At 43.6% G+C, this 17,005-nt stretch overlaps 1 protein-coding gene across 1 annotated transcript; it reads right to left on the reverse strand.

Moving 5' to 3' along the window:
- Positions 1-1,325: 1,325 nt before the first annotated feature.
- Positions 1,326-15,978, reverse strand: LOC149304177 (vomeronasal type-2 receptor 26-like). The gene is made up of 5 exons (XM_089479711.1): positions 15,821-15,978; positions 14,288-14,579; positions 9,982-10,209; positions 9,083-9,209; positions 1,326-2,239 (listed from the first exon to the last, which is right to left on the reverse strand). The coding sequence occupies exons 1-5, from the start codon at positions 15,976-15,978 to the stop codon at positions 1,326-1,328; spliced, it is 1,719 nt and encodes a 572-aa protein (XP_089335837.1).
- Positions 15,979-17,005: the final 1,027 nt, after the last annotated feature.

The raw sequence follows: 17,005 nt of genomic DNA on the forward strand, positions 1-17,005 counted from the left end.
TTCCGGATCCCACCGCGTAAGGCGAATTCCACCTATGCTTGAGCCCCGTTGGAAACAATGGGGCTCGTGCGCGGCGGCGCGGCGGCGCAGCAGCGCAGGAGCGCGTGAGGCGCAACGGGAGCACACGCCCATTCAATTGAATGGGACACGCCACCCCTTCCGCCCCGCGCGTGCCCCGCGGCTTGAGCGCGTATGGCGCGGGCGTGCTGTATTGCACTATATGACATATCATTGTGCCTGGAAATCTTCCTTTCTGGACAAGGAGCACAATCAAAGCAACACAATTTTTACCCTTCCTTCTTTTTCTTCTGATAACCTGGTTGGCAGTTATCATTGCATACAAAAAGGGGCAGCACCTTTGCATAAACTTGAATTAAATTTCAAATTTCATTGCTCATCAGTTTGTTCACATATAGAAAAACATAGAAGCCACAGTTTTTTGTGGGGTTTTTCAGGCTATGTGACCATGTTCCAGAACAGTTTATTCCTTATGTTCCCCAGCATCTGTGGTTGACATCTTCAGAGAATGCTGGCATGGAAGTGAGTGGGGTATATATACTGTGTGACCCTTGGTTGGAGGAAGTGATTTACATGTTAATCTGTGTGTTGATCAGTTGTTGAATAGCAAGGCCTAAGGGGGTCAATTTAATTAGTGATCCATTTTCTGCTGGGAAAACCCCTGACCCTGAGTGATGTTCATTTGCATGTACTATTTTTGGTGTTTTTCAGGACTGGTGGCCAAACTTTGTTTACTTTCAGGCTTTCTTCTTTCCTGTTGAGGTTGTCCACATGTTTGTGGATTTCAATGAATTTATTTATTTATTTAATGGCTCATCTTTCTTCTAATATGGGATCACTACTGGGAGAACATGTTCTAACACCATATGAGTAAAAGAGACATGTTAGTTGCTGTTCTAATCAATAAAGATGGGACCCTCATAACCACATATATCCCAAATATTTGTATAAAATAAAATGAAACAAAATAAAATAGTCTTCATTCCAGGGTGCCAAGGCAGTGTGACTGCAGCGGATATTAAATTCTTCAGATTGAAAGCATCAATAATGGATATTAATAGTTCTGAACAATAATGATTTAAAATGTGTTGTTTTATTTTCTATTCCACAGTCATATGAATCAGTCACAACATGGATATATTTTCATAAACACTGAGTAAAATTAACTGAACTGATATATATCATAACTGAAGACAGCTTGAGTAAGCCCTCTGTTTCCATTACAAAGACAAGAAAAGAAAAATAAATGTGTCATTGAGTTTACAGTGTCAAACATATATAGCTACTTAAACGTAAATCTCATGGGTTCAACGGAGCTCTTCACGTTTCCTCCTAATTAGTTGTTCCTTGTTGTTCAGCTCCGGTCTCAGAAGAATAATATAACATTTGGGAGTAAAGATACAAGCCAGTAACCCAGCACCGGAGGCTAAGATAGAGAAAATCTCCACAGCTACCATGTACTTTCCCTTTACACTCAAATAGGTTGGGACAAAGGTCAGCCAAACACTGCAGAACATCAGCATGCTGAAGGTGATAAATTTGGCTTCATTGAAGGCATTTGGCAGTTTCCTGGCAAGAAAAGCCATTGTGAAGCTGATGATGGAGAGGAGTCCCATGTAGCCCAGGACCAGATAAAACATGATAGCAGACCCTTGCTTGCATTCTACTGTGATCTCTTGGCTTTGTGACTGCATGTCCAAAGCTGGAAATGGAGGAGAGGTCCCCAACCACACCATGCAAATGCTTGCTTGAATTAATGAACAGCAGAGAATGATGGAACTGGCCAGTCTTTTCCCCAACCACTTCCTGATACCAGACCCTGGTTTTGTGGCCATGAAAGCAACAACCACAGTGATTGTTTTGGCCAACACACAAGCAACTGCCACTGAAAAGATTATGCCAAATGCAGATTGCTGAAGAAAGCAGGTTACTTTCCTCGGTTTTCCAAGGAAGAGGAAAGAACAGAGGAAGCAAAGCAGGAGAGAGATGAGAAGTGTGTAGGTGATGTCCCGGTTGTTGGCTTTGACTATGGGTGTCTCTCTGTGCTTGATAAAAATTCCTAATACCAAAGCTGTCACTATAGAAAAAGAAAGAGCAATTGAGGCCAAACTAATGCCTACAGGGTCTTCATAAGACAGAAAACTTGTCTTCTTGGGAATGCATTGACCATGATCCCTACTTGGATATTGATTTTCCGGGCATTTGACACAGTCAACCATATCTGAAAAAAAGGAACAACAACAAAAAATTAAACTGTTAATCAATATTGAAAGCATTCCATGTTCATAACATTCATTCCTATGGAATCCTGGGACCTGTAGTTTCACAAGCCTTCTCTGCTCAATGCTGGTCCCTCAAAAGACTGCAGACCCCAGGATTCTGTAGGTTCAGTCACTTCCATTAAAATGACATCAAACTGCATTGTTTCTACAGTGTAGAGGCACTGTGGGCAAGGATGTGACTGTCAAACACACATTCTTACAGTGCTACAACACTTCACTATTTAGAAAGCCTTAAGCCATTTTTCAGGTATCTTATTTTCTTAAATCCTACTTCTGTTCTTCTGAAACCCTTCAGTGTTCTTGCCTATAGGGACATGTTTAAGGGGTGTCCTGAGATCATACAAATTACCCAAAACAACAAGTGGGAGAACTGGATCACCAACATCATCAACAAGATCATACATCAACAAGAACAATGGCACCTGTTCTTGTTACATTTTTAAGACTTGGGTTTTTTACAGCTATCTCTATATTGTCCATCATTCTAAACAGTAGCTAGGAAATAAAATATGCCTCTTTTTGATATCCCTCCAAATAGAAATGCTGATTGATTACAAATGTTCAGGCACCTAAAAAAAAACATTTTTAGATTTCTAAAGACAGCAAATGAAGCATGAACGTTTGGATTTCCAATTTGTGACTTCATGTAAAGAAAATGTGTAAGATCCACCTATCCTCTACAGAGGATAATATCAACAAGCTTTTGACCAACAGTTCTGTGCATGTTCTAACATGGTTGTTGTTGCTGTTGTATGCCTTCAAATCATTTTCAACTTATGGTGACCCTAAAGAGAACTTATCATGGGATTTTCTTGGCAGGATTTGTTGAACAGTTTGCTTTTGCCTTCCTGACATTGAGAGGGTGTGACTCGGCCAAGCTCAGCCAGTGGGTTCCTATGCGCAAGTGAGGATTTGAATCCTGCCCTCCTGTATTATATTTCACTGCTCAATACACTACACCACACTGGCTTCCTCTAATGTGTTAGCACTCATTAAGTTATACTCTGAATTCATATCATATTGTAAGACCCAGCAACTTCCACCAGAAATCCACAACAGCAACTTGCTTGAAAGCAGTGAAGTTTTATTGGAAATACAGGCAGATGTGACTAGACAAACTTTTCAGCAGAATCTGGCCAGCCAAGCCCAAGCACTAAGATAAAAAGCTACTTCCCCCACCTTTTTTTCCTGTCCCCCTTCCTCCCGCCTTCCAGGCCTGAGAAGCCTGAGAAGCCAGCACCGCGGCCTTGAAGATGTTCACAGATGTCTCGGCCTTATCACATTCCATTCCATAGCAATAATCATTCCCAAGCACCAGCCAGCACCCCATCCCCCTAATGCAAGCAGGCAGAACTACCATCTAAAGCAATTGCTAAGCAAGAGGAGCAGTGACTATAGTGACTGTGAATATTGATTAGTAATTGGCTTTGGAGTTCTGACACTCTGCCCCCCCAAAGCACTATTTCCCCAATTTGGGCTTGTCAGGATAAGCCAAATGGAACTCTTGTTTTAATCGCTCAGCATTTACATGTTTAACTCCCACCCATTCAGCCATCTCAATAGGAAAATGCTTCCATTGCACCAAATATTCCAGACCCCCTTTCACAACTCTAGAGTCCAAAATCTTCACAATTTCGAAGTGTTCTTCCCCCTCAATCAACAGTGGCAGTGGAGCAGATTCTTCCAGCTCAGCTCTAGTCCTCTCCCCAGCAGGTTTCAGCAGGCTGAAATGAAAAGTAGGGTTAATGTGTTTATACATCTTGGGAAGGTCCAACTCAGCAGTTACCTCACTAACAAGTCTTTTAACTGCAAAAGGACCCACAAACTTAGGTCCTAGTTTTTTACAAGGTACCCGACACTTTAAGTTCTTGGTGGACAAGTACACCAAGTCCCCTTCTTGAATGTCCCAACCAGGCTTTCGGTGCTGATCTGCAAAGTATTTGTAATCCAACTTGGCCTGCTTTAGGGCCTCCTCGATCTTGGGCCAGCTGTCCCTTAGCAGCTGACTCCACTTCCCCACTGGCATAGGGTCCTTTGGCCCGGGATTCAGTTGGGGAATGACTCTAGGTTCATAGCCAAACACCACTTGGAAAGGAGACACACCAACACTGGAATGCACAGACACATTGAACGCCACCTCTGCATGGGGCAATAAGTCCATCCAGTTATCTTGTAGGTAATTGACATAACACCTTAAATACACCTCCAGACTCCGATTAACCCTTTCTGTCTGACCGTCCGTAGATGGGTGAAAAGCAGAGCTAAAAGCCAGTTGCACCCCCAACTTGTCCTGCAAGCACCTCCAAAATTTTGAAGTGAAAGATGATCCTCTGTCCAACAGAATCTTGTCCGGCAAACAGTGGAGCCTATATATATTTTCAATGAACAGATCGGCCAGCTTGGATGCACTAGGGACACCTTTGCAACCCACATAGTGCACCTGTTTGGAGAATAAGTCTGTAACTACCCAAATGGTGTCTTTGCCCCTACTTTCAGGCAAATCAGTAATGAAATCCATTGCAATATGTTGCCAAGGTCGGTTTGGGGTCTCCACCGGCTGCAGTAGCCCACTCGGCTTGCCTGTGTGTGGTTCGGCTCGGGCACATATTGGACACCCCTGTACGTAAGCCTCCACCTCTTTACGAGCTTTTGGCCACCAGTACTTTGAGCTCAGGGTCAACCATGTTTTAATGAAGCCCCAATGTCCTGCAGCCTTGACATCATGACAGAGTTCCAACACTTTAGACCTGCAGGCCTCAGGTACATATATTTTCCCCCCTTTTGTCCATACCCCTTGGTCTGAGCATTGAAGCTCTTCCTTCAGCCTTGTAAGTTCCTTATCAGCGTCATAGGCCACCAATATTTCCCGCACAATGGGGTCTAGGCCTTCCAATTTGCTATCCCTCTCTCGTTTGGCCTGAGAGCGGGTGGTCACCCCCAACCCCAACTGTTTGGAGGTGAACAAGGTCTGTAACTCTGGCTGCTCTTGCTGTCCTGGTCCATGCATTCTGGACAACCCATCAGCTAACACATTTTCTTTACCTGGGAAGAACTTTATGACAAAGTTAAACTTATAAAACTCTTTTGCCCACCGTCTCTGCTTGGGAGTCAGCTGTTTGGGAGTTTGCAGGGCTTCTAAGTTACGATGATCCGTCCACACTTCAAAAGGGTGGGGAGCCCCTTCCAAGAATTGCCTCCAAACCTCTAACGCCCTTTTAATAGCATAGGCCTCTTTTTCCCAGCACGGCCAAGCTTTCTGGGTCGAATCGAACCGTTTCGACAAATAGGCACAAGGCCTCAGTTTACCCTCGTCATCCCTCTGCATCAACACTGCCCCCACTGCTGCGTCTGAAGCATCCACATGCACCACAAACAGCTGGTCAGGGTCTGGGTGTTTGAGGACAGGTTCCATACTGAACAATTTCTTTAACTGTACAAAAGCCTCAGTGCAGTCCCGAGTCCATTCCACTTTGTATGAAGGTTTATTTCGGGCTGCCTGTTCCTCCGCACTTGCTGGTTCTCCAGATGCCCCCCCCCTTGGTTTTCAACAGGTTTGTAATAGGTAAAGCAATTTGGGCAAAGTTAGGAATGAACTGCCTATAGAAGTTAGCAAACCCCAGAAATCGTTGTACTTGTTTGTGGGTTTTCGGTTGAGGCCAGTTCATGACATCTTGGACCTTGTGAGGGTCCATTTGCAGTCCCCGGGTGGACACTCTATATCCCAGGAACTCTAAACTATCGGTGTGAAATTCGCACTTAGACAGTTTAACATACAATTTGTTATCCAACAGTCTTTGCAGGTGTTTCCTCACCAGCTGCACATGGCTGGAAAGGTCCGGGGAGTAAATGAGGATGTCGTCTAAATATACCAACACCCCTTCGTACAACATGTCATGTAACACCTCATGTATCAGCTTCATGAAGCAAGAGGGCCCCCCCGAAAGCCCAAAAGGGAGGACTAAGTATTCAAATGCCCCCAGCGGGCAATGGAATGCAGTCTTGTACTCATCCCCCTCCTTAATCCTGATTCGGAAGTAAGCATCCCTTAAGTCCAATTTGGTGAACACCTTCCCCGTGGACAACCTGCTCAACATGTTCTTCATTAGAGGCGAGGGTATTTGCTACAGGTGCTGATAGCATTCAGATTTTTGTAATCCGTCACCAACCGGAGCGTCCCATCCTTCTTTTCCCGAAAGAACACTGGGGCCCCAAAAGGGGAGCTGGAGGGGCGAATGAAACCCCTGGCCAAGTTCTTGTTATGAATTCCTTCAGTGTCACCATCTCTCGTGGAGTCATGGAGTACAGTTTGGGTTTGGGGAGTGGGGCCCCGGGTGTCATAGCACAGTCTGTGTCTCTATGTGGTGGCAGAGTGTCACACTCAGTTTCCTCAAACACTGCACTCAAATCCTTATAGACCTCTGGGAAATTTCCCATCTCCTGTAACCGGTTGACTGCCTCTCTTGGAAAAGGCCCATAGACGGTCACTGCCGTGGCACGGTGAGGCTCCCTCCCCAGGGTCCTACCAGGGGCCACATGGTTACTGCACCCAGGGTCGTTGAACACCAGTTGCTTAGTTTTCCAATTGATGAATGGGTTGTGAAACGCCAGCCAGTCTATTCCCAGCACCAAATCGCAACCCCTGGTAGGCCCCACCACAAACCGAATAGTTTCCCAGTGTCCTGAAATCTGCAGGATAAGTCTCTCCGTCTGATAACTGCTGGGTTCTCCCCCCATGACGGTCCCGTCCATCTGTAGGAACAGGATCCGCTCCGGCAAAGGCTCTTGCTTAATCTGGAGCGATTGCACCAGCCTTTCACTGATCAGACATCGGGTGCACCCCGAGTCCAAAGCCGCCAACATTGGCTCTGTAGTCCCCTTTATTTTATGTCCCAATTTGACTTCCAAGAAATATATGGAGACCCCTCCACTCACCAAGTCCGGGATTGACTGGTCCTGAGCCGGTCCAGTGGGGCGCTCATCCTCGGCCCCAGCCTGCGTGGCTGCCTGGCCGGCGGCTTCCTTCCCTGGGCCTCCGGTGCCGGCGGACGCCACCTTAGAGGCTCTTTTGATGTTGGCCCTCTCAGGGCAGGTGGCAATCATGTGGCCTTTTTTCCCACAGGCCAGACAGAGGCCCAGCCTCATCCGCCGCTGTTTCTCCGTCTCCGCCGAAGCCTTGGGTTTGCCCGATCCGCCGTCTCGCCCCGATGTTGCTGCCACCTTCCCTTGTTGGAACGCGGCCCACTGCTTCGCCAGCCGAATCCGGTCCCTGGTGGCCTCCGCCTCGCCGGCACAGCGAATCCACTCCTGTAACCCCACGGGCGTTTCCTTCATCAGGATCCACTCCAGCAGTTCCGCGCGGAGCCCATCCTGGAATTGGCGGGTCATCATCGCCTCCGGGTAATCAGGGATGTGGGCGGCCACGCTTCGGAACTCCAGCACATATTCTACCACGGTTCGGCTCCCCTGCTGTAGGGTGGCGAACTTGGCCTTTGCCCGATCCACTCGGAATGGGTCCTCGAAACGGGCTCGAAGCGCCGTCATGAAAGCTGCCAAGGACCGCAGCTCCCGCGCCCCACAGTCATACAGCTGCACCAGCCACTGAGCCGCTTGGCCCTCCAGCCTGCCGGCCACGCATCTCACCTTCTCGGCCTCATCCAGGAAGTAGTCCCCTCTGGCTCGCATATGCCCGGCGACCTGCGCGAGGAAGAATGGAAGCTGCTCCGGATCCCCGTTGAACTTGGCCTCCAGCTTGCCCGCCAGCAGTTCACGCAGCGCCTCCACTTCTCCCCGCCGATGTCTCGGGGTTCCCCCAACTCCCCTTTGATGCGATGGAGGCCGGGTTCTCTGTTCATCTTCGTCCTCCTCCTCCGAACCATCATCCTCCTCGGTCTCCGTTGGCCGGGTGGCTGGGGCGGCGGCCGCCGCGGTTGCCTTTTGGGCTTCCTGGCCCGGTTTCTTCCCATCCTTGGGCATCAGGCTGGCTACCATAGCCTTCAGTTGACGGATGTCGTCTTTGACACCGGCCACCTCCTCCGAAAGGTCCTCAGGCCTGGGGCTCTGCAACATAGCCTCCCCCAGACCTTGGTCCCACGCAGTCAACCTGCCCGCTCGGCGCCGGTGTCTCCCGGTCCCCGTTGGCAGGTACCACCAGTCCTCTGGCTGGTCCTTGGAGCTGAGCCCTGTCTTGGGTCTCACTCCCTGGCGCCCCTCAACGCCGCTCATCCCCTCGGTCTCGAGGTCTTCTGTGTCCTCCACGACATCAGTCTCAATGTCGGGTAGTTCAACCTGCACCTTCACCTCAGTCATGATGCTTGCCAGATTCTGCTGACTGTAAGACCCAGCAACTTCCACCAGAAATGCACAACAGCAACTTGCTTGAAAGCAGTGAAGTTTTATTGGAAATACAGGCAGATGTGACTAGACAAACTTTTCAGCAGAATCTGGCCAGCCAAGCCCAAGCACTAAGATAAAAAGCTACTTCCCCCACCTTTTTTTTCCTGTCCCCCTTCCTCCCGCCTTGCAGGCCTGAGAAGCCTGAGAAGCCAGCACCGCGGCCTTGAAGATGTTCACAGATGTCTCGGCCTTATCACTTATCCATTCCATAGCAATAATCATTCCCAAGCACCAGCCAGCACCCCATCCCCCTAATGCAAGCAGGCAGAACAACCATCTAAAGCAATTGCTAAGCAAGAGGAGCAGTGACTATAGTTACTGTGAATATTGATTAGTAATTGGCTTTGGAGTTCTGACACATATGCTGAACATTTTGATTAATCACATACCCTTCTGGTTTGAAATCTTTCCATTTGGACATGGAGTACAATCATAGCAGCAAAATGCATCACCTTCTCTCTTTTTCTTCTGATAACCAGGATGGCAGGGGTCATTGCATAATGAAAGAGGGATGCTCTAATACACATAAAGGAGTAGCAAAGGGGAGAGGAATTTAGGAAAGAAAAAAATAAGAAATATTTTGCTCATCATAGTCTGCTGTACAAAGAAATAAGCTGACTGCCAAGGGATACATAATGAACTATTCGTTTTTTCAAGAGTGTGGCAGGTCTTATTTTTTACACTCTATTGGGAGATTATTGCACACCTCCGATGCCTGACTTACCTCTTCCAAATTGGAAGCTTGCCAAAGTGACTTATGGGCCCCAAATTCAGCACCAGAGGAAATGGAAGCCATTCTGAGAGAAAAGTCCACGTAATAAAATCAGCCTAACCTCTGAATTTGAGGAAAATTCAGAAGAGGTAAGTCGGACACCAGAGGCGGTGTGATAAAGTCCTTGGTTAGATGATTAAAGTCCCTAGAAATCAGGGACTTGAATCACAGAAAATGCAATGGTTTATTGGTTTCTCATGGGGAAAAAATTATGAGAATACCTCCATCCTATCAAAGTTTAATCAAGTTATGGAAAGCCCTGAGTTGTACAGGTATTTCACTTGAAAAGAGTATATGACATTTTCCATTTTTTAATAGGTATGATCATTTGTCACTTTTCTGTTACATTACCCTTTAACTTTGTCATATAACAGATGTCACCTCTTTATTATTGAGATTGGCCAGTCATGATGAGGTCAGGTTATGCAGAAAATAGGGGTGAAAAAAGCCCTAGATCTGGTGGAGTCACCCATTTTCAGGAAGGAGGACTCCCCAAGAACATTACATGAACCGTACCTGGTTATACTGTCTTGGCCATGTGATTATATTCTCATTAATGGTTAATTCTTTCCCTTCAGGAGCCTTGAGATCCACTCTTCCAGCTTTTACTCTCCAGAAGGATGCATTTGGAAATGTGACCACATTCATAATGTCAAAGCCACCTTCTATTTCCTTCCCTTTATTAAAGGACACAGTTTCTCCAACAGAGTTGTTGAATGAAATGCCCTGAAGAAATCTATGTAACTTATTGAAAGAGAAAAGGGTACATACTGTGATAAGAACGTACTGCATTCTTCAGCTGCAAAGCATCATCACCTTCCCTTTACAATACAGTCTCTCACACACACACACACACACACACACACACACACACTGCTAGTCAGACAAATCAGTTATTTTACAGTAAGAAGCTGTATTTTTAAAATTACAGTTTATCTTTCTCAGGCTCTAAGTACAGAAGGAAAAGTATTTTTAAACAGTTGTTTGTTTGTTTGTTTGTAATAAAAAGTGTAAAACATATGATAGTATTCTTTTAAAACTTTTAAAACAATCTAACAGCCATCCTAAAATGTAATTTTAAACCAGCTCAAATAGAACAATTTCAAAAAGTAAAGGCCATGCAGAACACCACTGTTTTGGTTGCCCACCAGAAGCTTAGAAGAGATGGGTGTCCAGCCAAACTTCCTTGGGTAAGGAGTTCTACAGTTGGGGGCTGCCACAGAGAAAGCACAGTTACTGTATATACTCATGTATAAGTCTAGAAATTTAGGTCAAAAAATTGACCCCAAAAAACTGACTTGACTTATCCACGGGTCAATGTAAGTATTGTATTCTTATTCTGGTTTCTACTGTACTCTTATTTAAAAGAAGGAACCATTTCCTGATGAATAGCAAGAGTATAATATGTGAAGCACTGACCCCCTCTACTCTCTCATCCAACCAATCTTAAGAATAAGCACATAGAGTTATGTCTGCTGGAATTTTATAAATTCTTTAACATTGTTTTGCTTTGCTTCATCCTTTAGATCCTTTGCTATATGCCCCTAAATTTTACCCTCGACATCCATGGGTCATAGCAAAATCCATAATTTTGGACCCAAAATTTGCCCTCGACTTATGCATGAGACCGACTTATAGTTGAGTATATATGGTATGTGTACTCATCAACCTGATTTCACAATGTGTTGGGACACACAACAGGGCCTTTGCTGAAGATCTGATGAGAGGAGATGCTCTTTCAGATATCCTGTATTCTTAATTATCCTTAAAACTCCTTGAAGATCTTGAGTTGGAGAATCTGCATTCAATAAGATTTCATCCTGAGTAAATGGTATCGGTCATGATTTGGTTTGGTAAAATTTAATGAGCATCATTTTTGACGGATGAAGGATAATAAAATTCATGGGAATAGCCATCTCTTTAAGGAGTGTATTGACATTCATTCAGGAGCTCAAGATATACAAATTATTGGTTTTTAGAAGTTCCTCTTTCAGCAATCCAGTCTGACTGATTCAGAGGAACCGAATGTCTCAGCAATTGGCACAGTAACTCTCTTACAGAGGATTAGACACCGTGGTGGATTATATTTTGCTATTTTTTCAAAAAATGGATTTAGGAAAAGACTTATATTAGGATTTATAACATGGGAACTTCACATAGGAGATTATTGCACAGCAATTTATTAACCCAACGACACCCCAGCAAGATGCAGATGGGTTCCAGGATGCAGGCAAGTGTTATCAAATGTAATTCACCACCAGTTCCATCTGCTGAGTGCAGCCCGGCTGCATCCTAAGTCCCAGGTGCACTTCAGAGGCTGCTTTTCGAAGTCGGAAAGCTTCCAGCATTGAAAAGCAGCCTCTGAAGTGCACCGAGGGCTTGGGATGCAGCTTGGTTGCACTCAGCCAGTGAAATCAGCAGCGAATTACATGCAAAAATACCTGCTTGCATCCCAGACTCTAGCTGCATCCCATTGGAGTGTAGTTGGGTTAAATGGCTGTTCAATAATCTCCATAATCTGTTCAATGAAAAAGTATACAAATAAGTTTCGTTAATGTTTGTAAAAATTGCACACATGTGCACACACGCACACACACACGCACACATTTATTTTATATATCTTGCAACGCATAGAATACATTGGAGCAACTATCCAGATCTTACACAGTATAGAATTTATTTATTTAATTGCCATCCTTTTTCTGGTTTTGTAATGATTAGCACGTGGGCAAAATAGAGACAGAATTTCATTCTACATACAGGTATTACCTGCCATGGCTGGAGATCCTGGAGTAAAACTGTTCTGACTCCTGTCATTGCTTTGAATTTGACTCTATGTTTGTTCATGAGATGAAATGCATGTGCTACAGCATAGACAGCATTATAGATACTGTAGCTGTGGCCAGTCATGCGCATTTCAAAAATAAGTTCAGGAAGTCTCTCCATTTTCTCCTCCCTTGTACATATCTCATGGAAGTCCATTGGAACCATTGGACACTGAAACGAACAGCCAAAGGTATGCTCCCAGAAGTCCTCAAGAAACCCATCTCTTTCTGTCCAGCAGGGTTTAACAATCTGAAGAAATTTCTTAAACTCAGGAAGATCATAGGAATGAATTGTAAAGGCAATGGCCCCTTGGAAGACTTGCAAATCTGAGCCCATTTGAAGGCTTGTTAATGCAAACTCAATCTGGGCAGTCATAATCCAAACCCTTTCAAAAGATGTGGTTTTGTTGTAACCAGGAATTCCTAGAAGCATAAAATAACTCAGCCACATAATGGATAATGTTTCTCCATAAACAACAAATACATTGGCTTTGGTGCCAATGAAAGGTAGATAAATACTCAAGACCCCAGCATTAATTTCAAAGATGTTATTCAGCTGAACCTGTTGTGGGATTCTTGCTATGAAAGCTGAACAGATTTCATTTTTGGAAAGCAGTGGTTTTAGTTCTTTCAAGAAGTGTTCTCCACTGTCATCATCAACAGTAAAGAACCCGACCCATCTCCATCCAAAATGCTTAAGTAATCGAATGATACCTATGTATTGATGAGCTTCATTTGGGACCATACGATATAAAGAGTGGGGTTGTATAATCCAGTTTTCCTCTGGAGCAAATGAACCAAAAGTGAGCTGAAAGAAATAAGAGTTATTTTTGAGACTGGCTGGATATAATGTCTGGTGAATATATGTTTGAGTGCTTTTTTGTGCAGTGACTACTCATCAAGGTAAAAGCCTGGTTCTAATATGCACATTAAAAACCCCTTGAAATTCAGCTTCTCTTCTTTGTGAATGTCCTAAGTATGTGAAAATATGACACAGATTCTTGGAACTAGTGGAAATGAACCTATTACTAGTGATTAATCTTACCCATTCCTTTTTGTCTCCCTTCCAAACTATTTATAATGCTAATCTCTATTTGGCTTTTAAACATTAGTCAAGACATTATTTTCCAGTGAAATACACATCTTCCCCTCCATAGATAATAAAACAAGAGCCAGGGATTATGTATAAAGCAAAATGATGCAATTCCTCCTGTCATCACAGCAATCTGTCTTCACAATGCAGGATCAAATCCCCAGTTTGAGTGAAGATTACCTTCACAATTTTAGGCCAGTTCTACAACAAATCATCCCTATCCTCCCTTTAAAACAGTTTTTTTTTTTAAAAAATTACCTTTTGCTCCAGATTTTGCAAGAAAATCTGGGGCATTCCAGAGCAATGCCTGGCAGCTGTATACAAACACATCCCACTGTGACACCCCCCGCCCCTGTGCCGCCACCACAAGTAGCTCCCTATGAGGTCACAACAAGGCACCCAGCCACATGATTAACACTGGTTGCCTTGTTTCTCATCTCTTGGTGACACATATGTAGACAGTCACACAGTGTCACTACAGAGTGAGGAAGTGATGGAAGAATCCAAGCAGCTCTGGGACCAGAATATTCTGGGATCATCCAAGGGTATCCTTGTCAGTGGCTGGGGAGAGACCCTCTCTCCTTGTTCCAATGCCCATTGATCTAGTCTTTGATGTGGAGAAGAGCTGCCTTATCCTACCGACTGGGGAGAAGCCTTCTCTCCATGTTCCAACTGCCATTGCTCTGTCATCTATAGGAGAAGAGCCAGCATCGTCTGGACTTATTCCATTTCCCTGCTGTCATTCCCATTTCTTTGTGTGTTATGACTTATTTAGATTATAAAGCTGAGGGCAAGGAACTGTCAAACTATTTTTTATTGCCCTTGGAGCCTGGTTTGTATAAAGAACCTGGTATAACTGATCTAAATGAATCAATAAATAAGCATTCCCATTCACAGATCTTACCTGTGGAATCTTGTAGAGATCTAAGAGTTCTGCCATATGGAAAGAAATGTCTGAGCTAAGACCCCCAATAACGGCTCTTAGATTTTTCTGGGTGCCACACTGATAGTTTGGGACAAACTGGTGCAATTTAAAGAGCAGGTGCAGAGTGGTACGATAGGTCCTCTTTGCATCATAGTAGCTGTCAGAGATGTGGAACCCGAGGGTGACATTGGGCAAGAAGCGAGGATTCTCATTAATCTCATTTATGGCAAATGCCAAGGCAAGGATGTGCTGGTAGAATTTTGTCACCAAACTGCCAACAGAGTGACATGTTCATTCAGAAGCAAATGCTACAGGGCAAGCAATCATTTGTCTAACACTGATTAGAAATAAGACAATCTAAATCAGAGTCCCTTTACTGGGGAGAAAGCAAGATACGAATGAATGAATGAAATAATAATTATCCAGTTTTGAAACAAATCCATACAAGCTTTCCTCATTATTTGAAACAGGAAGAGATCATTTGGAGTAACTAAGAAGCAAAAGATTCTTCATAAACATGACCATGGCTATAATATGAACAATGAGAGCAGCAAAAAAGGAAGACAAAAGGCATTTATTGTGAATTTGTGAAGTGCAATTGAAAATAAGAGAATGGTGCAATCTTGTTTATCCCTATTCAGAAGAAAGCTCCATTGAAATCAGTGGACTTGCCCCTACATCTTAGACGATTTAACATTGCCCTTATTTTCTGGCTGCACACAATTCCATTAGATCTCAGAGATGTCCTTCTCAACATTGCTCCCTGAAATTCTCTCAGTAACTGAATTATAGATTTTGTAAATATAAAGCTTTACTAATGTGCCACATGTACTCCATGAAAGAAAACTGTGAAATTATGCCTTTCTTAACCCTCAGTTGAAAACCTGTGACTTTCTTCACCTTTAGTGCAATCCATCCTAGTAGGAGTTTTAGGCTAATATATACCTCCAAACCAAATTATGATATCTCTTCTTCTAAAGCAAGGGGTAGTTGAAAGCATTTTGATAACTCCTTCATTTCTAACTTTTAAAATTGTTTAATTGGGTTTTTTAATTTTATATTTAAACATTTTAATGCTTTTGTATTGTTTTGTTCACCACCTTGAGTCCCTATACTGGGGAGAAAGAAGGAATACAAATAAATAAAGTAATGATAATAATAAATAGTAACAATGCCCCATCCTGAAAATGTTATTACTTTTCCTGAACCTCTTTTTAACATGCTTCTTTAAACAACATGGAATACTGCATAATTATACACCATTAGATGTGCTTTAAAATTTCTCAGATTTTTAATATACATCTAATATACAGATTTTTTTAATATACATTATATATATTGAACAAACTAGTGTACCTTCTTGAAACCAGACCAGACCATTATGAACTGAATGTTATTGATGTGAGCCCACCCATACATATGCATTCTTTGGGAGGGGGGATTATATCCTATATAACAAATTCCTAAATTTCAATGCCAATGTGAAACAAAAATGGGGGAAAAGATCCTTACATTGGAATATCATGTCTCAGCTCTTCTGCAGGGGATTCCTTGAAGGAAAGTTCATAGAAAGTGTAAATGATCTGAGAAGAAATGCCGCCGATGAGAAGGCCTCCTGGCTGGTACCACTCATGTGGGATGGCAAGGGCTTCACTTGCTGGGCATTTCATTAAATCTACTCTATATATCAAGTGAGGCAGAAGCAGCAGCAAAAACACTAACAGCACCATCTGATGACAAAGTGTCACTCCAAAGTCAATTCTTCTGCACCCACCTACAAACTCTTCATTGTCATGTTGTTGATCTACTTTGAACAAGGTATGTCAGATTGTAGCCAATCCTGCCAGTATCCTTCATAAGAAGCGCATCCTCCTTGACAACATCATGACTGTTAGAAAACCATGACTCAAGTGACAGCCGATATACAATGATCAGAAACTAGACATGCGCAACAAAAGGCAAAACCTGTCAAAGTTCACATTAACAGAGCCCTCACCTCAGCTCCAAATGTTACACATGGAGTCATCTATTATAACCACAGTCAGACATACTTATTGATGCTTTTTCTAGTACCACCTGGAATAGTGTTGGACTCTTGTCAAAGAGTGTGATTCAGATAATTGTAGGGGGAGAGCTAATTTGTTCTGCAAAGTTTTTGTCTCTAAGGGACACCACTGATAATAAACATGTTTTTCACATTGCTCTGTGTGGGAAATATGTTCAGGATCACATATTCATTTGCACAGGGGTCAACCTATTCATTTACATTGGGAAGAATGACTGATTTCATCCATTTTCTCCTTGCCACCTGCAGTCTTTGAAAACAATGCACTTTTCAAAGAGGTCTTGCTGGTGGGGGATGTTTCTGGTGGCAGGACAGAGAGTGAAGATTGAGGAGGATATAAAAATATTGTTCTTATATCACCTGGATAAGCCACAGTATAGGGTGGGATATAAATATTTAAATAAACAGATTAATAAATCAGTCTCTCACTGCCCTCCCTACCATAGACAATGCTAAGGAATGATGGAAATGTTAATCCAACCATGTTGAGGTGAATACATTTTGACCACCACCGACTTGTAGAAATTATCCCAAGATCGACCTCAATTTATGACATGTGTTCTCACCACCCCATTGTACCTCAGATTTGTCAGTCAGTATGAAAAGTATTTGTTGAAGAAATAAGAACCTGT

The sequence above is a fragment of the Sceloporus occidentalis genome, unplaced genomic scaffold (assembly GCF_023333645.1).
Source record: "Sceloporus occidentalis isolate IW3139 unplaced genomic scaffold, rSceOcc1.0.p SCAF_14, whole genome shotgun sequence".
NCBI lineage: Eukaryota > Metazoa > Chordata > Lepidosauria > Squamata > Phrynosomatidae > Sceloporus > Sceloporus occidentalis.